At 35.4% G+C, this 26,579-nt stretch overlaps 2 protein-coding genes across 4 annotated transcripts; one reads left to right on the top strand and one right to left on the bottom strand.

Annotated features, from left to right (window-relative positions):
- The first annotated feature begins 542 nt into the window (after positions 1-542).
- On the top strand, positions 543-11,003 carry LOC111619743 (serine/threonine-protein phosphatase PP1-gamma catalytic subunit B-like). Of its 3 annotated transcripts, none has more exons than XM_023361558.1 (3): positions 543-2,200; positions 4,147-4,422; positions 10,964-11,003. In XM_023361558.1, exon 1 carries the CDS (start codon positions 713-715, stop codon positions 1,613-1,615), a length of 903 nt encoding a protein of 300 aa, XP_023217326.1. In that variant the 5' UTR covers positions 543-712; the 3' UTR covers positions 1,616-2,200; positions 4,147-4,422; positions 10,964-11,003. The 3 variants fall into 3 exon arrangements, with proteins under 3 accessions (XP_023217326.1, XP_023217324.1, XP_023217323.1); XM_023361556.1 differs by lacking the exon at positions 10,964-11,003 and adding an exon at positions 4,620-4,810; XM_023361555.1 differs by lacking the exon at positions 10,964-11,003 and having other exon boundaries at positions 4,147-4,498.
- LOC111619760 (integrin alpha-4-like) lies at positions 3,311-25,851 on the bottom strand. The gene is made up of 23 exons (XM_023361579.1): positions 25,766-25,851; positions 15,050-15,164; positions 14,910-14,971; positions 14,793-14,841; positions 14,608-14,721; positions 14,417-14,505; positions 14,089-14,142; positions 13,881-14,024; positions 13,637-13,739; positions 12,439-12,530; positions 12,154-12,362; positions 11,915-12,066; positions 11,682-11,836; positions 10,367-10,504; positions 10,215-10,294; positions 9,407-9,617; positions 9,031-9,194; positions 5,622-5,700; positions 5,431-5,538; positions 5,182-5,352; positions 4,983-5,105; positions 3,504-3,605; positions 3,311-3,436 (listed from the first exon to the last, which is right to left on the bottom strand). Exons 1-23 carry the CDS (start codon positions 25,817-25,819, stop codon positions 3,311-3,313), a joined length of 2,694 nt encoding a protein of 897 aa, XP_023217347.1. The 5' UTR covers positions 25,820-25,851.
- Between the last annotated feature and the right edge of the window lie 728 nt (positions 25,852-26,579).

Here is a 26,579-nt window from a genome sequence, read left to right as displayed (position 1 = left end):
TACACGTGCTTTGGATACAGCGAACTATTATTATTGCTGTAATTTCGCATGCTACTGTTTGTACCGTGAAGTTGGAATCCCTCGAAATAGAATCTGTATAAAGACGCGAAATAGCTTAATTGGAAAATTATATCAACTTTTGTTACTTTATCCTGTCTTCCATTGCTATAAACAAGAACACGCGCAGTGCAAGTCAAAACACGTCGCGTTATTAACGCAAAGCGTCAACTATTGGTCCAAGGTCACACGCACCGGCACCGACTGAGTACGAAAGTTGAGATCCGTATCCGTATCCGCGGATATACATTTTTAACGATCCGGCACATCACTAAACGCTAGTTTTAAAATAAAGATTTAATTTAATTATAGCTACGTATTTAAATAATATATTCTATTCTACTATTTAACCTGGAAGTAAAGTTTACTATAATTACTGCTTTGTTAAAGCATTTACATTTTTATTCTGTTGTAGATCTCATTATAATTTCATTTGATTGCAATTCAATTTTGTTAGAAATGATCTTCGAACCGCAATAAGAAAATATTAATGACGTCAACGACGAGTTTTGGAATCGGATTACGTAATTCTAAGTTTGAGAGCAAACCTTATAACAAAGACGTTATTGTTGAAGCAAACAATGCCAAGGAGCAATAATAATCGGTCTCTTGATTTCTTTATTATTAGGAACGTCCGACTTTTTTGTTCGACAACATGAACGAAAGCGTCTTTAATGTGGACACTATTATCTCTCGACTTTTGGAGTTTCGAAATTCTGTTGAGGGAAGCGAAGTGAGACTGGAAGGAGAAGAGATTCGCGGACTCTGCTACCAAGCTAGAAAAATCTTCTTGAAGCAACCGATGCTTCTGGAATTGGAACCATCGCTTATTGTGTGCGGTGACGTTCACGGACATTACCCCGATTTACTTCGAATATTTCAACTGGGCGGCTGTCCACCTCGCAGCAATTACTTGTTTCTGGGCGATTACGTGGACAGAGGCGATTGGTCACTGGAGACTATCTGTCTTCTGCTTGCCTACAAAGTCAAATACCCCGAGACGTTCTTCCTGCTCAGAGGTAACCACGAATGCTCTAACGTCAATAGAATTTATGGATTTTACGAAGAATGCAGGAAAAAGTGCGGCGTTAAACTGTGGAAGATATTTAACGAGTGCTTCAATTGTCTACCTGTGGCGGCCATCATAGACGACAAAATTTTCTGTTGTCATGGAGGACTCAGTCCTAAGTTAGAGTCTTTAGATCATATACGTCAGCTAGTAAGACCCATCGAAGTACCCGAAGAAGGTCTTTTGTGCGATTTACTGTGGTCCGATCCGGAAAAGAATTCTAAAGGATGGCGAGAAAATCGGGAAAGGGGTATATCCGTCACCTTCGGTACGGATGTGGTAGAGAAATTTCTGCTCCAACACAACTTCGACTTAATAATTCGTGCCCATCAAGTGGTAGAAGATGGATATGAGTTCTTTGGTAGACGTCAATTGATAACCCTTTTCTCCGCCTCCAATTATTGCGGAGAGTTCGAAAACGCCGGTGCAATTATGTTCATCGATAAGGACTTGATGTGCTCTTTCAGAATACTGAAACCTTTAAAATAACGTTGTCAAGCATATCAACGCAGGTCACCGTTATCTTATATGCTATATGATTTGATCGAACAAATTTTGATGACGCAAATTGCAATTATCGAATTAATCGTAAAATTGATGCTTTTTGTTTTTAATAAACTTCACGTTTCTGTTCTTCATGCGGAAAGATCTTTTATTTTTAAACGATAACTTGGCTTATACAATTCACTAAGAAACGCAGATAATTTTGGGAAGGAAAACACCTAGCAGGAATTTCAATTTCTTAAACTGGCCACAATTGAGGCGTTAAAATTATAAGTAATAACCCGAACATCCTACAGCAGGATTTAGATAAATTTTCAGACAAGCACCATAATCTTAATCTCGTCATTAATCTAAATAAGGTCCCTGGTATTTTGCCTTGATAAGAACACGTCCTGATTTCACATTCAAAATTTCAACAGTATTCTTATATTTGTCAGTGCTGTTACTGACTTACGCATTATAGTCAATGAAAAACTCACCTAAAAGCATTATATTGTAAAATAATAAAAGGTTTGGAAATTCGTACAGGAATATTTTGGAAAAACTGTAGCAACTTCATCCAAACTTGGCGTAAGTCCTATTCATTTTACCAATTTTCAAAGGAACATTGATTACTGCCTACGTGTACATGGGCTACAGCTTCTAACACTCCCATAAAATAAATCACTACGAAATTTTTAAAACTTCTGTTAAACAAGCTTATCAACTTGCCATTTACCGACTCTTCTGATATCGTTCATACGTCTCCCAGATATTCTTGATAGAGTTACAATTGATTAATTGTTTGTTTTGTTAAGGTACGGCAACGCGCCTTAACAATGTAAGTTGCTGTACTTTAACAAAACTAGCCGAAGATTCACCCTCTAGAAGGAAGATTCAAGATTAAGATTTAAACTATAAATTATTTCGCAGTTTCTTCTTTTTTCACTTTTTAATTAATAAAGAAAAGTTACTGATATACAGTACTGTACATATTTGTTTGTATGTTCGAAAACTTTGTTATCTAATTTTCAGTTTTCATTTATATTTTCCTCGTTACTTGTCGATTTCTTTTGCAATAAATTAGTTTTTAACGCTTGAATTTCACCTTTTCTTTTTCTTTTAAAGAATCCCATCTAAACAAAAAGTATACAAAATATTTAATAATAGGAAATAANGGACCGAGAGCAAATTTAAGGCTGACTGCTCGTAAGATTTCAAAAGTCTGGAGAAGTATTTTTTTATTTGTCGGCTCTTCAGAATCTGCATAGACTTACATGATTCACATTAAAATAATAGTTTCTTGCTTTTTTTTATATTTTCTAATAATAAATTCATTATTTGAAATTATTGTAATTATCTTTATCAACGTACGTGTTCTTTTTTTTTGTTTTGTTTTGTTTTGTTGTCAGGTGATCACATGACTTGGAATATATTAGTCTATAGATAGCCCTTATGGTACAAAAGTATATCCATCCCTAGTTTACATAAAATACAATACATTCACTTTAAAAAGGAAAAATTGTAAGCAATTTTTAAAAAATGAAAAAAAAAGAATTTGCTTAAGGTTAATACACAAAGACAGCGAATCGCCAACAAACGCAAGAAGCGGAGTGAATAAAAATCGCTCTCCGTTTTTCGCTAGTTACTGTCAATTTGAGCAAACATTCAGAACGACACTGAGGAGTCGTTCTGAATATTTCATATGAGTGACGTTTCGGGGAAGGAGACAACAAATGCCACCCAGTGTACAATGCTAACGGGCAAAACCCATTTTGAAATCTTAGCGCCCTTTAAAGTAATGGAAAGTACTACGTTCGTTGAGACCTAAACGAAATTTAATTTCATTAACACTGAATCTTGAGTTAAATAAGTTAATATTATTAACGATTACTTCAGTTTCGTGTGGTAGATGACTTCTAGGTTGAGCAATAATTCTCTCTTCTTCGATCGTCAGTTTTCCTTGTGAAGAGAATGTGATATTATCCCATTCTTTCTAGAAAATAATACGTTTAACTTTTTAGCTTAAAAATAGAACGATCTTAATTAAATCAAAGATTACACATATATATTGTAATCAAAATAATATTAAAGTGAGAAATATAAAGTAAGAAAAATCCACTTTATCCAGAATTTTTACTTATTGAATAAAATATTTTGAAAAATTGATCAACATATTGTACTTTTAATAAAAGATCTGTATACTTTGAAAAACTTTTAGTTTTTGTATTATCAAACATGAAATGATATAAGAGCGACTATTTTTGCCATACACCCCTTCAAAACTGACTTACTTGTTAGTGACGCCAGGAATAGTTCAATTAAAGTTTAGTTGCTCATTTAACACATTTATTAATAGTCGGTTAATATTTTTAGCTAAATTTTACTTTTCTTCACAATTTTAGCTGAACTCGTGTCTTTTTCATATCTCAGATCTTAAAAAGAATATGTGCATTATTTATACAATAAAGCTCTACAATAAAATTATCTATTTGTTAAATATTTCAGTTATTTAGTTAACTTTTTCTGATTCACAGGAAAAGAGGAGTTCCTTCTAAAATGAAAGTTTTAGGAGAGAGAAACAACACGTGGACACTCCTCATAAGTCCACCGATTTGCTATAAAAGGCGGAGGTTACTTTTTATCCAGGCTTTCTGTCGTGAATCTCATGTCGTTAGCCGTGTGCCGTTTAATCATTCAAATAAAGTTCCTTGTTGATCCCGATTTGCGTTTGATACATCGATCATATTAAGAAAGGATGACAAAAGAAGTCTTCTCAATCAACAGAAAAGGTTCTCGCATTACATCCCCAGGTAACGAATGAAATAATTGTAAACTCAACGCGAATATGTATAAACTTTAAGATAGGATAGTTTAATTCTTGTATCGAAGTTTGAAACTTATATAGTGTTATTTTAATATTAACTAATCAAGTATGTTATTTTGTAATCTTTATCATTATTTTTTTGTATAAATAAATATAATCGTTTTATATTTTAAATTAAACCAGGCCTTCTTTCATTGCCGAATTAACATCCCTTACTTTTCACTCGGAAGAAAATCGGATCTTTATCGCGAGTTAGAACACGAATTAAAATATATATTCTCACTGATGTCAGGAGCTGACAACAAACCAGAGATCCTACACAGATTTTTATATTTTTAAATAAATTTTAACCATCTGTACATAGTGAGTGGAGTCTCACACAACTTTGAGTATAACTATTATATCTAATTACAAATTTAACTAATGCCTACATCGACCAATCTCGATCAGTAAATTATTTCCAATCAAAGAATTACTATTTTCTAAAAAAAAACTTCTTAATATCTATATGTGATTTAATATGAATATAAAATATAAAATACGCACCAAATTTGAGCTGAGGACTTCGGCATTTATATATCCTTTTATGTAGAAAGTCGAGCTTTTCTTTTTATCATCAAAAGGACCAACAGAACATACAACGTTTTCGCATACTGACGTTTTACAATTCTAGAGAGTATAATAAATCATGGCAGAATTAAAGCTGACGTTGTAAATTTAACAAATCCTTAAAAATAGAACTCACAAGTATCAGATTCTTGCTTCTGTCCACAGAAATCAGGTTATTACTATTTCTCTTCGACTTGATATTTGAAATTGTGAAATTCAGGCCATCGCTTTCCGAGTCGTCATTTGCTGTTTCGACATTCGTGAAATTGCAGATGTCAGAATCGAACTCGAAATCGAGATTCAAAATCTGTTAAATAAATAAAATCATAAACGAAAGTTATGATGTATTAAATGTTTTTGTAAACAACCATTTACATTCACTTACTGTTAAGTTTTTGGAATTTACAAATTTTATTTTCGTATCGGTGAAAGTGGTTGGAATTGAGAACGTTACTGTGACAAGAGAAATGGGACTATACAAATGTTTCATGACCTAAATAAATAAAATACTTCTAAGTTTAGATATTTTAAATTGACTAAATGCTGATAAGAACTGTAAAGATTTTCAGACATTACATTGTAAATATGGACGAATTCATAAAGATTTCGATGAGATTCGTCTTTCTTCAATAAAATCAGCTCTGGTTCTGCCCGTCTATTTTATTAGATAATTAAATTGTTATCGATTTGGTTATAGTAAACTGTGGCCATTTATATATAAACTATAAGAATTTGACTATTTTTACACCAAAAAGCAGCGTATGTAACGCTGTTTTTTTATCAAAAAACGTCTGGAATGGGCAAGACGTCAATCGTGGACCGAGAGCAAATTTAAGGCTGACTGCTCGTAAGATTTCAAAAGTCTGGAGAAGTATTTTTTTATTTGTCGGCTCTTCAGAATCTGCATAGACTTACATGATTCACATTAAAATAATAGTTTCTTGCTTTTTTTTATATTTTCTAATAATAAATTCATTATTTGAAATTATTGTAATTATCTTTATCAACGTACGTGTTCTTTTTTTTTGTTTTGTTTTGTTTTGTTGTCAGGTGATCACATGACTTGGAATATATTAGTCTATAGATAGCCCTTATGGTACAAAAGTATATCCATCCCTAGTTTACATAAAATACAATACATTTACGTTACTTAGTCGTACGTTTTTTTTCGCAATTATACATTAAATATTTTTTGCACGGTTCTTTCTTCATTTTAAAACAATACAGTGTCTCGTTTACACGTTTTTCATTTAAACGTCATATTTTTCGGTATTCTACAATACTTTTTCTTCATTTATGCGTTATTCACTTTAAAAAGGAAAAATTGTAAGCAATTTTTAAAAAATGAAAAAAAAAGAATTTGCTTAAGGTTAATACACAAAGACAGCGAATCGCCAACAAACGCAAGAAGCGGAGTGAATAAAAATCGCTCTCCGTTTTTCGCTAGTTACTGTCAATTTGAGCAAACATTCAGAACGACACTGAGGAGTCGTTCTGAATATTTCATATGAGTGACGTTTCGGGGAAGGAGACAACAAATGCCACATACTGTATCAGTATGTGTCAAGTCAATCCTCTTTTTGTATATGCTCAAACGTATCATACATACAGTAAATTGAAACTTCTTTGTTAATTAAGAATTACACGTACAAATTCTGTTGTAGTGTTAATTACTACCGCGTTATACTTTTTGACGACTATATTCACACTGAAAGTAACTCAAAACTAGTTTTATTTGTACATTTTTTTGTTTACTTGAAAAACATTTAAATGGATTTCGACGGTAATTATCTGAGCATTAAGCAGATTATTTTTGATAGTATTTAAAAATATTTTTTAAATTTACGAAATATTTAATAAAATTTAACAAAACAATATTTATAAAAACATATACAGGTTTCAACTTAAACATCTGTTCAGGAGCAAAAGAATCTTCCAAGCATTGCAAGTGCGTAAGCATACTTTTTCCAGTGCTAAATAACTGAAGGAAATTAACTTAATTAATTAATTAAGACGATATAGCATAACACACAATTAATCTTTGACTGTGAAAGATAAAGACAAGTGCAGAAATTTACATAAAAAAATGAATGAACTGTATTTTGTTAAAGAACATGTTCAAAACGATCGCCTCCAGTGGCAATACGAAAGCGTAGAGTATCGAGCGTGACATTATGGATGACACGTAACATACTTTGTATCATCATTTCATAGGCCTCTTATATGCTTTTCTGCAGTTCTCCATCAAACGGCGCTGTTTATTATGAATCAAAGCGTACACCGATATTTTTAAGTGACCCCATAGAAAAAATCTAGAAAAATCAAGTCTAGTGAATTTGGTGTGTTATCCAGCACTTGCAAAACCAATCCGTGAGCCATGACGTACTGTGCGTCTGTCCGGGAATGAGATGCTAACAACACTGTGAGATTAGCAGTGTGCCACTGGGCTCTTCCCAAATGACCACTTACTCTGCAACAGGTTGGTAAAACCCATTCTCGGCTTGTCGGATGGCTAGGAGAGCAAAAAAAAAAAAAAAAAAAAAAATTGAGTGGGGAGTGTGTCGGCGAAATACCTTTATGCGGATATGTCTAATATGCGTTCGTTGAATACTGACGTTTTACAATTCTAGAGAGTATAATAAATCATGGCAGAATTAAAGCTGACGTTGTAAATTTAACAAATCCTTAAAAATAGAACTCACAAGTATCAGATTCTTGCTTCTGTCCACTGAAATCAGGTTATTACTATTTCTTTTCGACTTGATATTTGAAATTGTGAAATTCAGACCATCGCTTTCCGAGTCGTCATTTGCTGTTTCGACATTCGTGAAATTGCAGAGTGTCAACTTTCCCACTTTAATGTGAAAACAATCGGTGACCTCCAATATACTTCTCACCAAGAGTGTTTTTTTTTTCTCGGAGTTGTTTACAAAGATTTTTCCGACATCGGCGTAAAAATCGCGGATTTCACACTACTTTATTATGGTATCTAACCACTTCTAGCAGCGGCGGCCTTATCCATTGCGAGGCTCTGGGCGGCAGATCTTTGCGAGGCCCTGGGCGGCAGATCTTTGCGAGGCCCTTGTCCTTTGTGCAAAGTATGTGAATTGAAATAGTAGGCACTTATTAATATTAATATATACTGTATTATAAATTAAATTTATTTTATTGTTATAACTAATAGCCAAGGATAAAAAAAGTTTTAAATATCAACTTTTTTCTACTTGGTTGTTGCGCGAGGCCCCTCCAAGAGCGAGGCCCCGGGCGATTGCCCTGCTCGCCACCCCCTAAGGCCGCCACTGACTTCTAGTTGTGCCAATGGCAAATTATCAAGCAATTGCTATTCGTCCACCGTTGTGTTAGGATGTTCATATATCATTCACTAGTCAGGTTGTCGTCTATTCGTAGAATATGCTCTACTAGTGGTATTTTTCAAGCGAATTAATCTTTTGTCTCTATATAGATATTTAAGTGTCAGTTATTTTAACGCTGGAACAAACATGCATCACATGCATACATTCGTGCAATGCCAGAAGGATCTCTTTCGACCCTAGAAAGACGTTTAAGTTGACAAGAGTATTAAAATTCAAAAATTAAATAATTCATCTATTTATTTATGTATAAATAATGAATTTTCGTATATACAATATTTACGATTTACATTTACATTTGATTCATACAGTGAATGACATCATTGGAATGATATTCAGAATTGATTGAATGATTTGATTAATCAAATGATGAATCATTCAAATCTTTAAAATGTCTTCTTTTAGCTTAATTCTAGCGATTTTTCAGCTATTTTAACAGTAAAAAGACGTTATATTCACTCCACGTTTATTATAATAGTATAAAATCCTCAATTTTTAAATTCCATAACAAAATAAAATTACCTACGCATGCCATTCAAGACCTAAAATGTAGTGTACGTATAAATAGCCACATTCTTCAATAATTAAAAGAATAATAAACAAACTTTTCTTACCCGGTTATACTGACGTCTGCAGATAATTTCATAGGTATCGTGATATTAACCAGATTATCGGCTACATTTCTTTCTTCGCTCAGCGTCGTTAAATTCATAACAATAGATATATTATCCAAGGAAGATAATAGTTTAGACGAATCCAGTTTAATTTCGTGTCTTGCCTGAAAAATAATCACGAAAACATAAACAATGATTATACCAGTACGAGAATCACGAAAGAAGTACAAATGCTTCATAATTATGCATCGTAAAAATCATTTACGTATTTTTTTTTTATTAGAAGTTGAAATTAGATTAAATTCGGAAGATCTATGCCATATTTTTACAACTTTTTACAGAAATGAATAATTTAAGATAAAGTTTAATGACTTGCCGATTTCTTATCCAAAGGATTTCCAATCAGACAGATTAAAGTTAATCCTTTAGACATTTCTTGTAATTGTTTACAGTTTTCTCCGTTGATCAGTTCCATATTTTCGGGTAAATAAATCCACATTTCGGTCATGAAAGCCGGTTCGTTGGAATTTTGAATTTCGGCAATAATGGTGATCTGTTTGTCTTTACCGAGGATCAATTCTCCATTACTGAATGAGAAACAATAATAGTAATTTAGGAATCATTATTATTAACTGTCTGAGAAATTCAATTTTCTATTTTACTTGTATATAAAAGTAGGGAAACCATAAGGTGTATAACAAAGCATCAAAGAGAAAGTGTTAATTATTATCAACTGATTAGTATGGTGAAAGAAATGTATCTGTCTTCTAGATAGATCGGGTTAAATGTATCCTGTTTTCAAGAAAGTTTTTAATTTATTCGTAAATTTCAGAAATTTGAAAATTAAATCACATTAAAAATCAGTATGATTTTTAAAATTTCTGTGTGACTCACTTATCGACTTAGGGTCGAGAGATGTTTTTTATGTAGACAAAATGGCGGAAAGATCTAAAATATGATTAAGAAATCATATTTTAGATCTTTAAGCTTTTTTTTCAATTTTGAACTAATGTATATAACTGCCTTCTATATCAATTTTATAATATAAAATTATTTTTAAACACTGTCCAATTTTGATAAAAACTGACCATTTATTTTACTTTATCTTTTGTAAGAATAGAATTAAAAATAAGTTTTCGATAAAAATATTTTCAAAATTATCTTTTAAAAACGGATTTATTTACCTCAGACCAAATATATGAGCCTCCAGTGTGAGATCGGAAAAGCATTTATCTTCACGAGCGCAGCCAGTAAGAAATGTTATCTGTAAATAATCATGAATTATCCTAATTAACTAAGAATTAGAAGAAAAAGTTTTCAAAGAATTCAGACTTACCACTTCGCTCTTAGAATGAGGAACTGTCGGATCTAAAATGGGGCAATCTTTACAAAATTGTGTTTCTTTCGATGTGTTGTGCGTTAAATATGCATCAACATTTATTTGGATCGGTGTTATTCGATCGTTGGAATCGTCCTGTAAAATTAACATTAAAAATTGTTATATAATCCATTATATGATTATGAATAATTGCATAATGAAATATTAAACATATAAAGTCAACTTATATGAAATTAACTTGTATGTTAAAAGGTATAATAGCGAGGTTTAGGCCGACGTTTTAAACGCGAAAACGTGTACGTCGGATGTTCAGCGTCGCTTTCCTGTAAGCCTAAAAGTTTGACAATGATGTTTGGAATGTCGAGCATGATTCCATTGATTATCCAAACACCACTGTCAAACTTCTAGGCTTACAGGAAAGCGGCGCTGAACGTCCGAGGTACACGTTTTGACGTTTAAATCTTGGGCCTCAACCTGGCTAATATCTTCTTACGTTAATCTATCAATTAACACCTTAAATAGAGAATTTGCTAAATTAAAAATTGTACTATTTTAGAAAAATAATTACTGTATTATTTATTAACTTTCTAAAAGATTTTTAACAGAAAACATTCGAAAATTTGAATATATGAACAAGGTTTGACCATTTTATAAACGGATTTTCAGAGAATACAAATGAGAAATTATAGTTTCATTCTTCACATCTTCACAGTAAGCTACTCTGAGGAACCCGTGATCGAATCCGAGCGATTGAAAAACCCCAAGAACTTTTTGAGGTGTGGTTTGCACCAGATATGTAAGACTTTATTCCTCACCACCCAACAGCCCCATTTTGTACCTGGCCAAATCTACAATAAAAAAACCCGGTTGTAAAAGTTAGTGCTTGCAGGGTAGAGTTTTAAAAAATTGTCTAATATAAGGGTCCTTATCACTGCGTGTCAACTCATTTACAGAATTACATTTAATTCTTCGATCTTTTTCTATATTCACACAAAATAACAAGAAATTACAAATAGGAATTAATTTTATTTGTTTTAATTAAACATGAATCAAAAAATAAAACTGTATACTCTACTTCATTCAAATTTAAAAATATATCAATTATCATTTTATGTTATTTTTGTCATATTTTTACATATAAAATATAAATTTGTTTATATTCTCTAGCAATCTATCAACCTTATAGATAAATTGATTAATTCCTCGTAGATCAATGGAGACCAGATAGTCTCTATTTCTACTATCTAATAGGACTGAATATGCTTAAGAAAAAATGGTTTAAAATTATTTGTTTATAAAATGTATTACATACGCGGATATAAACTTCGTATATATGACATTCATTTTCGTTGTATCTAGCTGTAATTTTATCATGTTTCATCGAAACCGGTAAATTCTGATCTGTAAAGTATTCTTTGGGCTGGAGTACATTTTTTATTCGAAATGCGCGTAGTTCCACAGTAAAATCTAGAAAAATAATTAATTTCAGATTAATATCAAACAGTATTTCGGTAAATATCGTTAAATTATATAATTTATACTTACCGAGTGTGGCAGGCACAAAAGAGCCTTCGTATCTCAAACACAATATGGCTTTGAAACAAAGTCCCGTGGTGAGGTTACAGGTTGAATTATTAGGATATATTTGGCGGGGTTGAAATTCTATGTGAGGAAATATCCGAACAATGGGACGAGTTCTATATATTTAATTATTATTAGTCATTATTCATGTTTCTGTGAATCGTGCAAGACATTTAATATTTAATCAATTTTTTTAAAATTACCTTAAAAGAACAGCATTGTCCGATAAATATGAACCAACAACAATGTCTAGAGAACGAAAAGAATCTCGATCAAAATTTAATTTGCGAGGAAATATTTGTAAGTTAAAATTCGCATTACCTGGATAATTACTAAAATCTACGTCATACGGTTTCGATATAGATATACCGAAACCCATTAAATGTCGATCAACGTCGGCCGCAAAAATTCTCTAAATAATATATAGTAATTAGCATAAGTATTTATATTTCATATTTAAGAAGATAAACGTTTCATAAATATTTTACCTGAACAAATTTAGTTTTAAGTCCATTGGAAGAACCGTGGTAAATATAAACTGCTCCTCTTTCTAATTCGTATGGTGCCCCAACGGCAATATCTGTAAAACTTATTATCATCGATTGTGTCTACTGCAATTTTTGATCATTTTTGTGTTGTATTTTTGTTTTTATTTTTATAAGATAACGGAATAATTTTTTTAAATTTCGTGATTTTATTAAAAGTTAATGCGTGTCGTGTAAAGGCACATATACGAGTCGTGTTAGTTCAAAATAATAGTACTGTAGGGTTTCGATTAATCGAGACTCGATTTACTGAGATAAACTATAGAATAATATTTTGTAACAAAGATAAGAAAAGATACGAAAGTATATTTCATTTCACTAATCTTGATCGAGCGATGGACAATACTCAAAAGGGGATCTAGAATTTTAGTAAGAATTAATTCCAGGGATGATTCATATGTGATATGAAAATTTAAAAAAGACTCAAAAATTTTAATTATAATTATCATAAAATTGATTTTATAATAACATTCTTGTATTTTATTCATCATTCTGTATTACTTTACATCTTCCGAGTTAACCGAGGTTTTAATTTTCCGAGATATTCCCCGTTGGCATTACTTTGGATAACCAGGACTTTATTATTGATATTAAAGTAATCTTTTCTGTTAGAAGTATTAGAAATAATGAAATAACACTCTAAAACTACATTTTTTTCACTTATTCATTCACTCGCCAACATAAAATATTTGAGTAGAAGCACATTTCTTAAAGAAAAGGGAAACATAATCGGAAAAAACAAAAATATTTTACTTGCTACAGGACGTTGAAGTTTTATCTTACTTGTTAGACATTTAAAAACAGTATAAAGTAGCGTCAGAATAATTAATTTTAAGTGCCATTTTCCTATTTTCGAAGTACAATTAATATTAGTACTTCGTTTAATACAAATTTCCGTTTCCTTTTAATACAAATGTTATAAATTACTTATATGCTTTACATTAATTGTGATAAATAGATTTTTGACAATATATTTCTAGCCTATTACATTTTATAAATATGAGTAATGCATTTCTTATATATATATATTATTTATTTATTTATTTACAGAATTAAACGTGAAATATCAAAGTACTAAAGTATCAAAGTATCAAAATTACTGTGGAACTTTTACAATTGAAAAATAATTTAACAGCCTTACCTGAAAATTTATCATGATTAATATCTCCAATATGAGCTAAACTGGTGCCAAATCTGCTTCTTTTAACAGAAGATCCATATAAACTTGATTGGTATTTTAGATACTTAGAAAATTATTGATTAAAAGATTAATCGTAATAATGATCAATATACAAATACAGTATAGTTATCTTAAATTATTCAATTATACATAGAAGAATCATTTATGAGCAATCATAAATGCGATATAAAAATATTTAACTTACTTTACCCCCACTAAGATAAATATAGACCCTTCCTTCGTCCCCACCAGATTCAGTAGAATACAAAGGAGCACCAACAAATAAATCAGTCAAACCGTCGTTATTCACATCCACACTTAAAATGGCTGCCCCATAATACTCCCCTGTCTATACAATCGTCATTAATCAATCATCATTATTTTTGGCAATTATAATAACAATAACAACTTACTTGAGATCCTTCTAATTCCCCACTAATCATATAATTTTCATCAAAAATAATAACCTGAAATTGATTTATATGAATTCCTTTATATTGAAATAAATGCAATAATATAAAATAATATAATTCATTAACTAAACTGAAGAATGAATTATACATTTAAAAAATATAATTGCTTAAATTACGAGTTATATGCTAAACATAAATTTATCGCGTTTTTATCATTTAGTTACATCAATTCTAATAAGTTTTTGTTATTAACTTAAAATCTAAAACTTATATTCTGTTCTTGTATATTTTTAAATATTATTTTACGAAGTTCATCATAATTCATTACTTGTCCTTTATACTGTCTAGCTCTTGGTCCTCCAGTTACATATGCTGTTTTGTTGTTACTATAGAATTTTCCGGACGATACAGAATATCCTAAATATAATTAATTGTTTTTAATATATTAAAAATCTAAAGTTAAAATTATATTTAGTAATTTTACAAATTTAATATTTTCTTCACACAAATACTACTTACCAAAATATTCAAAATCATACTTATAAGTTTTTAATGATAATATATCAATAGAACGAATAACTATATCCCGTCTATATTCATAATAATTTACAAATTTATATTTTAGCCCAGCACCTAAATTAATAAAAAAAAATATATTAAGTCTTAATAAATGATATTCATACGACTATAAATGAAAGTATTACCTGTAAAAATATTATAACCAGGTGATCCAATTAATAACTCATCCTTGTCCTAAGATAGGAGTTCGTAAAATCTGTTAAATCAATTGAGTACAAAGGTTATCTGACATTAAAATATACCTGGATAAAAGAGGCTGACATTCCAATTTCTGCAGTATAAATTTGTTCAGGGAGTCTATTTACTGAAAAATAATGGTTAATTTGAATTTAAAATATCGAAATTCATAACAATGAAATAAATACTGTAAAATATGATCTACCTATAATTTCATATGGATGAATGGTCTTCACCACGTTCATGTCTTGATTTAATATAAAACATACGCCTAATGAAAAATATTCCGTTGAAACATATTTCCATAAATGCCCGCACACCTAATAAATAGATGATAAAATTTATAAGTTGTGATAACATTTTATTGCATTATCACTTATAGGATTTTCTTCTGTTTTTTAGACTTTTTTTCCATACTCATCATAGATTCGGCCAAGTCTATATTGGGGAGGTGGGTGATAAGGTATGGGTCCAATTTATTTACGACAGTGTACTTTTTACTGGATGTATCAAACCAAAAGTTTGAATAAATAAAAGTAAGAAATTGGAATATAAATTATTGCAATTATGTACTGTGAATATCAGAAAAGAAAGAATTTAAGATTTCTCTTATAAAAGAAATACCACTTTTGATTTTTATATTAAATTTGTTTTATTTCATCATATCAACAACAAAATAATAATAATGTTAAGAATGAAAAATTATACTAAATATTTTCTTTCAAAAGATACAGTATCTTCTTTCAAAACATTATGATTTACCGTAGGTCTATATTATTTCTCTTTTCCTGTAAATCATAATGGACGTAAAGAATTTGAATGTTATAAAATACTATATTGAATATGATGTTTAATAGGAACTTTTTAAGAAATTAGAGACAAAAAATGCTCGAAATGCATATCTCTATATGAAAGAGTACCTCTTGTAACTTTCGAAAAAAATACTACACTTTACTAAAATAAGCATTTATATTGTTATCTGTTCCTCAAATTTACAATATATGAAAGGGTAGAGATTTATATAATCTATAATAAAATCTTTACAACGATAAATCAAGGAATGGCAAGGTATGAATGATAATTCTTCAAGTAGAACGTAGAAAATATGCTATAAAACATATATTTATTCTTTTGTGTCTTTATAATAAATTATATTTTATTTCCATAGTTTTTATAAGCGAACTAAGATAAAACTGCTTCGATTGCTTTGAAAATTAGTGCTAAGCAAGGACGAATCTGCACGTAAGCTAAATAAACTAGAGCCTGAGCTTCGCTTTATGAGGCTATCTGTAGCTTAGGACCTCATATTTTTACCTGTATCGTAGATGTAAAGTGTCTGTTAAATGTTAGAATTTAGGACCACAAAAATTTTAAATTCAAGCCATCTTATCGTATTTATTAGACAGAGCACAATGTAAAATACAGTATCCGAAAAATAATTAAATAATTATTAAACAATAATTTAGTAACTGTTATATTGTTTAACTAGCTGTTACCCGCGACTTCGTCCACGGAGGTTTTGCAAGCAAACCCCATTTACATTCAATATTTCAATAACCATAGTAATTGTTAGGTCTATAGGGGAGATCGGGGCAACTTCGGCATGCGGGGCAAGTTTGTCAAGCGCTTTTTTTAAAAAACAAATTAAAAGGAGACTTTGGTTATAGGTTAGGCAGTTGAGTTTTATTGGTGGCTTGTTGAGTGTAGTGTTTTTATTGTTCTCCAACAAGCGTAGTTGAATTATCAAGCAAATTTTCATTTTCGTTCAATTCCATATAATATTTTTTTTCCATTTATATTGAATTGGCAGGTTTTGTTATAATTCCATGATAACGAAAGTTACTTTTCCTGTTAGAAGGATGTAACTTCAACTTATTCACGTGGCCAGATCGTGGCTTGGCATTCTGTTCTCAGGGTTGTACTTAATGTTTCGAAATCATGACTAGCGGGGTAAGATCGGCAACATAAAGCCACATTAGAAGCAAAGGATAAAAATCAAACAGATGATAAATGAAAACATGTTTGCATTTGTTATTCATGTATATATGTCTTTGAACTTGCATTTCGTTGTAATAATATTAAATGGGTGTTGGATTTGTATTTCTTTGTTTTAATAGTGAATTCCAACTTATACATTGTTAATAACATAATTTTATATACGTGCCTATCTTGCCCCATTACTGTTGCCCCTATACCAGGGGCAACTTTAATAAAAATAATTAAAATAATTACAACTTTACAAAAAGAGAGAAGTTGCCGATCTTGCCCCTATATCCGGGGCAACTTCGTCAATTTCTCTCTTCTCTTAAAGTTGTAATTATTTTAATTATTTTTATTTCCAAACTGATTTTAACCAGTTCTATAGTAAGGTAACATTCCAATAAACAACATGCAAAAGGTTTTTTTCAGTTTACACAGTATTTATTACACAAAATTTAAGTAAAGCTTAACATGCCGATCTTGCCCCGATCTCCCCCATAACACCTACAGCTGAAGAGAATTTCCGAGAATCAAACGAACTACTGTATTTTCAATTTGATCAATTTTCTGGAGCGTTTACAATCGTTCTATAATCGAACCAATATGCAATAACAAATTCGAATTTAAAACGGTTCGAACATTTTTAAAATTGAAATAGATAAAAATATTTATAACAATGTCTGAAATGTTATCAATTTAATACACCTAAGTACTCAATGAAGACTAAATGTAGTTGAAAACAAAAGATCGCATCTAAAATAGTACAGTAGAAGCCGTTCTGACGGTTAAGCCTTAATGCTCTCCCTCTCCCCCCGCGGGGAAATTTAGAAAAATCCCTTCTTAGTGTGCATTGCCATGACTTACCCTACTAAAACGCAGATAAAAACAAAAAATTGCATCTAAAATAGTACAGTAGAAGCCGTTCTTCCGGTTAAGATTTAATGCTCTTCCTCTCCCCCATTTGGGAATTTCGAAAAATCCCTTCTTAGTGTGCGTTTTCATGACGAACCCTAACTGTGTACCAAATTTCTGTTCTTTAGGTCCAACGGTTTGCTCTGGGCGATGATGAATCAGTGAGTCAGTCAGTCAGGACAAGCAATTTTATATATATAGATTATATATATATATATATTATATATACATAATCAATAATATTGATTGGACTTTTCATTTTTACAAATTAATGTTAAATTAGAGATAAGCGATCAGAAAGAAATAGATGGAAATCCATCAGGAGTAAGATTCTAGATTCTCGCCTGGAAAGACTTCAAACCATAATTGATTCTTGAAAAGAGAAAAAGGAAACTTCGTTTACGGAGAGAAGCGGCTTTACTTTTGATTAACATCCTTCTGAAATTATCAAGAGATTAGAAGCGATAAAAGAAAAACATCGCACTTATCCTAAACACTGCCCACGATGAGTGGTAACTGAAAATATTTCTAGAAATTTGAGTAGGCCTTCAGATGAATCAAAAGTTAATTCTTAATTGCATAATTAAAACTAGAATCGCTATTAAATGTGTACAATATCTGAATCATACAAATAAACTCGACTTAACTCTCACAACAGCTGAAATTTTAGTTTATTTATCTTCATGTGAGCTACACCATACTAAAGTGGTTATTGAGTCAAGTGCTTTGCCTGCTTTAATACGATGTTTATCTTCTATTTCTTTCTTCTCTAATATGGAGATTCTGGCTGGTCAACTTTTCTCCGATGAACTCTTGTCCGCAATTAGTCAAATCGATGTGTGCGTGCTACGTAACGTTCGAGGGCCTGCACGTGCTGTCTAGGTGAGAGGTCTGTTCTTGCCCAATATATGGGTGTTAAAGTCTGGATGATTGCGAGATCGATCTTCAGAGTACGGCCAAGTTCTTGTCGGGCTTCCGTATATCTTGGACACGTCAGCCAAAAATGTCTGGATGTCTCCTGAGCACCACAATGTGGACAGTCTGGTGAAGCACGTAGGTTTCTAGAACAGAGGAACCTGTTAAGAGGGGCAGTGTCAGTTCTTAGGCGGGCCAAAAGGGTCTCCGCATTCCGAGAAGTAGCATGCCTGTAAGGCCAGGGGGCGAAGGGTCTGAGGTGGTCTCGACCTTTATTACGCAAGTGTTCTGACCATGAATCTGTGATCTCTATTTTTTGTTGTTCTCTATACTCCCGGATTAAGTCACGGGCCATAAGTGACCCACGCCAAGAGCCAGAAGGGGTATCTGTTCTTGCGGCTCTGTCCGCCGCCTCGTTGATATCAATTCCCACGTGGCCAGGGGTCCACCCGATTTCTATGGGTTTGGGATGTTGAGTAATATTTTCCGCGATGTCAATAAGAAGTGCCGGGGACGAGAAGGAGATATTGCCTATCTCCTGTATGGCGGACTTACTGTCAGAGCATATGACTGACGGACCGTCTAGGCTTGAGCTTAGATGTAACGCCCGTTTTATACCCAGGGCTTCTGCCCCGTATACACTGCAATAGTTATGTAACAGCCAGGTCTCCCTGATGTTGTGGTCCGGGAGGACAATCCCTATCGACGTGCGGATCCTTGACTTGGAGGCATCTGCCCCTATGAGGATCCTTCCCTGCCAGATTGACATTTGCATCTCTCGGAATCGTGCGCATGCGATTTCCGGGGGTTCCGAAGGAGATCGAGTAAGCTCTTCTAGGCGTAAGTGAGGATAAACCTGGGCCACGTTTGGCGGGGTATGTTTCTGCCGATATAGGTGGGATATCGGGAGCCCCTCCTGACTTATAAGGGATATCATTCTGTGTATGTACGGTTTCTGATACTGGCGCCAGCGATAGTGATCGAAGCCATGTGCCATTTGGAAAAGCGAGTGCATTGGGCTATGCGAGCCCCTGGAGATGTGGGTGATGGCGCTTGCCAACGCTTTTTGGCGGAGCCTGATATGCAGTGGTATATAAGACGTTTCAGTGTATAGTGAGATGATAGGGGTGGTTTTTGGGACGCCCAATGCAATACGGAGGGCAGTGTGGAGTGGTTTTTCAATACGTTGAATTGTAGTGGGTGGCGCGCCTTCCAGCAGGTTAGCACCGAAGGTCGCCATTGGGCACATCACGGTATACATCATCCGAAGTAGGTTGTCTGTTCTAGCACCATTCCGGCGAGTAGCGAAATACTTAAGGAAATTGCCGGCACGAGTCAGTTTCGTGCGCAAATAAGTTTCGTGAGCTCTCCAAGTGAGAGTCTGAGTGAAAAAGATGCCCAAGATCCGTATTGATGTGTGCTGGGGGATGGGACCAGATCCGAGAATCAAGGATAGCGGGGGGCGGTTCATTTTTGGCGAAAAGTCTATGGCGGCGCTTTTGCTTGCAGTGAAAGATAGGCTCCAAGTCGTCGCCCATTGTTCTATATGGTTCAATGCTGTCTGTGCACGGTGAGTGGCCAGACTTGGCCTGGTACTGCTGGAAACCAGATAGAGGTCATCAGCGTAAAGAATCACCGTTACATTAGTGGGCAGTACCGACCATAGATCGGCCATGTATAGTGTAAAAAGGAACGGAGCCAGCACACTACCCTGCGGAACACCATGTGGGTAGGCCCTGGGGTGGGAGAGCGCCATTCGCCAGCGAACCTGGAAAGTGCGATTACGAAGAAATGAGGTTAGCCACCTGAGTAACCTCCCTCTGAAGCCATAGTGCTCCAGTTTGGCCAAGAGGCCCTCTTGGCAGACGGAGTCGTATGCCCCCGCTAGATCCAAGGCCACCAAGTATACCCAGTGGCGTCTCGCTCTTGCCACTGCTATGTGATGGTGTAAAACTACCAGCGCTTCCTCTACCCCCTTGTAGGGAAGGAACCCAAAATGATGCCTGTGGAAAATGTCATTCCGGACAGCCATGTTCTGAATTCTGTCTAGAAGCATCCTTTCAAACACTTTAGCTATGTGTGATGTGAGTGAGATAGGGCGATAAGCTGAACATTCTGTCGCCTCTCGGCCTGGTTTAAGGATCGGGATTATCGTGGCGGTTGTCCACTCTGGAGGGCAAGACCCCCTGGACCAGATATCGTTCAGTTTATCCAGAAGTACATTTCTTCCCCCCGGGGAGAGAGATCTTAACGCTTGCGCACACACCCCGTCAGGGCCTGGGGTCTTACGTCGGGTCCGATGAAGGGCCCTTTGTAGTTCTACTATGTGAAATGGGCTGTCGTCTTGGAGAAGAGGACCCTGTCGGGGAGGGCCGAGAGGGGCGAAGGTGCCTGTCTGACGAGCCCTACCGAAGTGATTAGCGAAGGCGTTGGCCTGAAGTGTGGGGGTGAGTAAGGTGTCTGCTGTCTGAATGATGTTGATGGTAGTCGAGGTCTGTGGGGGATTCCGTAATTGACGAAAAATTTGATAAAGTGTTGCCTGGGAGGGTGGGTTGGCACACATGCGCCCCCACCACTCCCGTCTAGATTGGCGAGTCTTTTGGCGAAGCATGGCCCCGTAACACTTATATTGGTTCCACCAGCCAATAGAGGCCAGTTTACGGCCAACCGAAAGGCTCGGCGTTTCCTAGCCCTTAGCCAGCTACATTCTGGGGTCCACCATGGAGGTTGTCCCGACTGAGTGTAGGACCTGGCAATGGTATTCGATTTCACTGCTTTCCGGAGGTCAACAATGAGAGCCTCATAATTATTTGGTTGTGCACCTTCCGTTAACCAGCGGTGGTCTAGATCACCTGAATATTGGTTCCAGTTTGTAAAATGTCTCAGGCGCCCCGATGCTCCCCCCCTCTGAGCTCCCGTCTGTGTGAGTGTAACAGCAATAGGGGCATGGTCACTTGTGAGTGTATCAGAAAGAGGATGCCAATGAACTGATCCCAGCAGGTCTGGGGTCCCAAATGTTAAATCAATAGCCGACTCACCTGTAGACCAAAAATGTGTTGGCTGTCCCGTGTTCCAGCAACATATGTTTTCAGAAGAGGCCCAATCGAAAAGTATTCTTCCCGCAGCGTCTGGGTGGACACAATTTTCGTCCCAATGCGGATGATGGGCATTCCAGTCCCCACTGAGGCAAAGGCGGCGATCGACCGGTAGTAAGTCACTAAGCCTGGCTTCCTGACTGATACCGTGGGGGGCATATACATTCACAAAGGTGAAAGGGAGGTCTGTAAAGTACGCCTGGGTCACTTGGACTTCCAGGTCGGAGACATTCGTGTGGCCTTGTATGTGGTGTGCTGGCCACCTTTGGGCTATAGCCGTCAAGAGTCCCCCTCCCTGACCGGAAGGGCGGTCATCGCGGAACAGGGAGAAACCAGGTAGGGTAAATGTTGTGCCCGGGGTCAGCCACGTCTCCTGGATGAGGAGAACATCTATCTCCCGGAACCAGGGCATGGTTATGAGTATGTCCCGTTTGGAACGAAGACCTCTCGCGTTCCATTGAATAATTCGAATGGTTGTCTGACTACTGGTAGCATTAGACATGGGGAAGGTGATTTTTCTGCTGACGGTTACGAATTTTTTCTTGTTCGGCCAGAGTTGTAAGATTTAGGTCTTCTAGAGGAATCGCCCTGGATGTGTTTGTGGTTTGGGACATATCTGTGTCGGATGGTGGGCCCTCAGTGTCAGATATGTCCAGAGCGGCTGCGTGTCTGAGTTTTGTGGCTTTTTTCTTTTTGGCTTGTTGTTCCGCGGCTGTTGATTCCGCGTGGTTAGATGCCCGCTTACTGGGTGTGGACATTGTTGGCGTGATGTCCATATTCTGCTCGCATTCTAGGGTTTGGGTTACCTGTTCTGGGACTGTCTGGCGGGACTGTAGTTTTTTGTTGAGATTGCGGATCTCCACCCGTAACGCCTCTACTGTAGATTCTAAAAGAGCGATTCTGCTTGTCAATGACGGGACGTCGTTTGTCGAGTCTGGGGGACCCCGGACAGGCTTCTCCCCTCCCCGATTTGGCCGTCGGGAGGCTTCTTCGGGTTTCGTCGGCTTATGTGTAGCTGTCACTGTGGCATAGGTCACTTTCTGACATTCGGGCAATCTCTTTGCTTCTTGGTATGAACACCTGCGTGTTACGCAAAGTTTGAGTACGCGAGCCTCGCGCTGGTATGCTTCGCATTGGGGGGAATTCGCCTTGTGTGCTCCTCCGCAGCGGACACAGTCCTTCCGCTCAGCATTGCATTCATTGGGTTCATGATCCGCTCCGCATCTGATGCATCTACGTCGGCCTCTGCACGAGGCGGCTGAGTGGCCGAAAGAAAGGCACCGTTCACAGAGACGTGGGCGAGGAATGTACCTTTCACATCTGTAGCGCTGATAGTATAAAGTAATTGTCTCCATTTTTGTAGCACTTGCCACTGACAAGTAAACTGTGGGGCTTGGAACTACTGAGTCCCCCTCTCTCCGCGTGAAGCGGCGTATTTCTATGACTGGAATGTTTTTGTCCGAAAGTATGTCGTATATCTCTGTTACAGCTATTGACGTATCGACACCTCGCACGAGATACGCAGTAAGCGCACAGTCTGGTGCTAATCGGCCCCTAACTTGTGTTCCAGCCAAGTCTGCGATGTGTAGGGCCTCCTCCGCTGTTTGGGGGTCGCAAGATTTAAGTATAAGAGCGCCTGCCCGCGAATACCTTACGTCTTGTAAGTTTTCCGGGTGTGTGAAGTGTTGTTTAAGTGTTGCATGAAGTTCCGCCGGACGAAGCCGGTGAAGGGGACTCTGACCCTCCAGAAATACCGTGTAAACTTGCTCCGGGGGAAGCGACCGGCTTATGGAGTTTAATTTCTCCACTTCCGTTAAAGGGGCGAAAAAGCGAAGTTCAGTAAGATCACCGCGAACCGCCGAGTCTGGCGGCCGTGGCTGAGGGCATCCTCGCCGGGGAGAAGCCCGTCCTTCACTCGGAAAAACCTCCACGACGGAGTACTAAAACGCTCCTACCTGAAAAAACCCCAAGGGTCCAGGGGATCTTCCCCAACAGGTTCCTCTAGTATCAGAAAGAACTGTAGCGAAAAACCTCGTCCTTCTCGTGAAGGGAAAACCCTTTGAGCACTATCTATTGATGATTAAAGATCGACAGTGAAAAATGGCGTCCACCGATCGTTTATCTTCTATTTCGGATAATAAACATGGATCACGTTTTACGGCATTAGAAAATATTGAATTACTATTATCTAATTTTGCAAACTTAGTAATTCATAACGGAATTTTTCAACCATTTTTCGAATTAAATTCATACAAATGTTCAACGCAGATACCAGTTTTGAAACTATTCTATAGGTCCTCTCTTGTATCGTATGCAAAGATGAACCCACTCTTGTTCTTGTTTCAGAAAAGAAACAATTCTTTTTTCCGAGTTCTTTGTCAGTACCTGTTGACAAGACTATGTCTTGTTTATAAAATCGTACTGCCTGCTGTGTTAACAGCTTAGAGGTATAAAGGAGTACATGTCAGGAGTTGCAATTTGGCACAGAGTATTAAGAGCCCAAATAATGCGCGCATAAAAAACCCAGACTTGTAGGTACTCGGAAGACTGATAAGCCAATCAAAATAAAATACAAAATGGCGACACTCTCTACAAACAGGCAATAATGCGAGATTTGCGCATGCGTTGCCTGCTGAAAAGTTGGAAATGCGAACGTTGCAAATCGAATTTTGACAAACGAATCTTTGAAAAAAAAAAAACCATTTACCTGTCCCGTGTTATTCGGACATATCTCTGGTCGCCACGTGCTGACATTGACCGGTTGACCCGAGATATCACCTTTCTTCATCGGAACGTTTTTGAAAGTAGTCGTTATAATTTTATATTAAAACTAACTTTCAAAACATAATTTGTTTTCTTTTCTTTTCACATTTATTAATATATATATATATTGTTTGTGCAAAATAAAAAAAATAATTTCGGACGATACGATAGCCACAATTATTTTTTCAAAAACGGGAAATTTTCGTTAGGCATCGACACGCAACGGAGAGAAATTAGATTGGATAGGTTAATTTCACCTAAAATGCATCTTGGACGACCTCGTAGTCGTTGTCGTGGCCGGCGAAATTTGGACGATCGCACCCAAAACCAGCGATACCAACGAAAGAAGATTGAAGAATGAGAACGAGACCCACCTTGAGCGTCGAAGTGATCCCGCTTATTAGTGAGTCTCCGAGACACAGTCTTGTCCCAAATACGGCCTTGAAGTTTTACTTGTTTAATGATAAACTAGTCGTCGACAGCCAATCCACTTGGGCGCTTTCTCGCTACTTGATAAAATCAGAATCGGATTTTATACAGAAAATATTTAATTCCAATATCATCTTGCGCCTCAAACAACTTCTAAATTATCAAAGAGATAATATAATATTGTCAAGTTTACGAATGATTGGCAATGTGGCTGCGAATGGCGATATTGCAACACAATTCATTCTCAACAACGATATTCTTCCTTGCTTCTAACATCATTTGAAACGTAGAAACCTTAAAATTCAGAAAAAAAGCGGCTTGGATCTTGTCAAATATTACAGCAGGAACCATCAGGATCAGATCCAATATGTTCTGAATACCTGATTAATGGCACCCGTCTCACAAATCTTAATCATCGGAAATTACAAATAGCTAATTTAGTACTGTATATAATAAATGCGAGATAAAATCAAGGTTCTGATTAAAACAGGTGTTACAGCCCCCTTATATCATATGCTGTATGCATCCGATACAGAAATTATCTCGATAATTCTGTACATTTTGAAAATTGTAGTGAAGGTTGCAAATGTGGTTTAAATGGAAGAAAAGATTCGCATGATGATAGAGGAATGTGGCGACTCAGCAATTATAGAAAAGCTGCATTCATAAAAAATTTAACTACGATAGATGATAATTACAATTTCATTTTCCCTGTTGATTCTCGAATTTGATTATTTATTAATGTCTAATATACAGACTTGAATAATTAATAAAACTACAGATTTAATTAAGCCTATAAAGTAAAAATTCTAATAGTAATAACTTACTACAATATATCCATTATTTTTATTTTGAACGTCCAAACTAACACCGAGCCACATATTTTTATTTTCTTCATTAACAAAGCCGTAGGGATATGCTATAAAATGGACAAAATTTTACACTAAAATAATTNGCTTTTTCCGTTCATTAGACATTAAGGGTTTTCGTGACTCTCATCATGAGTTCAGACTTCAAGATAACAGTGAGAGAGGCCGCATTGTGGATGGGGTCCGCTTATCCGAAACAAATCCATCCCTTAAAAAATTATTGATGTTCTGAACTAGATTCAAACTTGGTTCCCCAATACGGCAGACTGACGCCTTTGCCACCTCTGCCATCGGCCGTCTTCAAGGTGTAGCTGAAAGCAATGAGGACAGTAAAATTCGCACATTTCCTATTATTTATGTCACATTTATACAAAGCGCCCGTTGATTTGGCTTTCGTTGCGGTGACTAAAGGACTGAATCATTAAAAATAATGTTAAAATACAAAATAAAAATTTAAAACAATTTTAAAGTAATTTTACTTACAAAATTCCTTGATTGTTTTTGTATATGGCCACGGAAAATCCGAAATAAGAACCAGGGTAACCTTTAAATATAACTGCAGTCTTTGTTTCGAAATTCCAAGACATTACATTTGTACAAAATAAAATAAAAAGTAATCTTTCCATTGAGAATAAATAAAAGTTTGAACTAGGAATGAAATGAATAAACTTTGTAAAAGGAATAAAATGAATAAGGTTTGTAAAAAGAATAAGTAACAATGATTTGGTAAAAAAAAAAATAACAACAGTTCCGCTTTTATGACTAATTAAAA

The sequence above is a fragment of the Centruroides sculpturatus genome, unplaced genomic scaffold (genome assembly GCF_000671375.1).
Source record: "Centruroides sculpturatus isolate CEXI.00-Female unplaced genomic scaffold, Cexi_2.0 scaffold88, whole genome shotgun sequence".
In the NCBI taxonomy this organism is placed as follows: Eukaryota; Metazoa; Arthropoda; class Arachnida; order Scorpiones; family Buthidae; genus Centruroides; species Centruroides sculpturatus.
Note: the sequence above shows the minus strand (reverse complement) of the source record. Positions and strands in the feature narration are given on the sequence as shown.

Excerpts from the sequence above, each read along its gene's own strand:
- LOC111619743 (XM_023361558.1), top strand. The coding sequence starts at position 713 with ATGAACGAAAGCGTCTTTAATGTGGACACTATTATCTCTCGACTTTTG.
- LOC111619760 (XM_023361579.1), bottom strand. The coding sequence starts at position 25,819 with ATGTGGCTCGGTGTTAGTTTGGACGTTCAAAATAAAAATAATGGATAT. Across the intron at positions 13,740-13,880 it reads TTTATCTTAGTGGGGGTAAA|TATCTAAAATACCAATCAAG; the intron begins GTAAGTTAAATA and ends TAATTTTCTAAG. Across the intron at positions 5,353-5,430 it reads TAAATTCCAAAAACTTAACA|ATTTTGAATCTCGATTTCGA; the intron begins GTAAGTGAATGT and ends TTTATTTAACAG.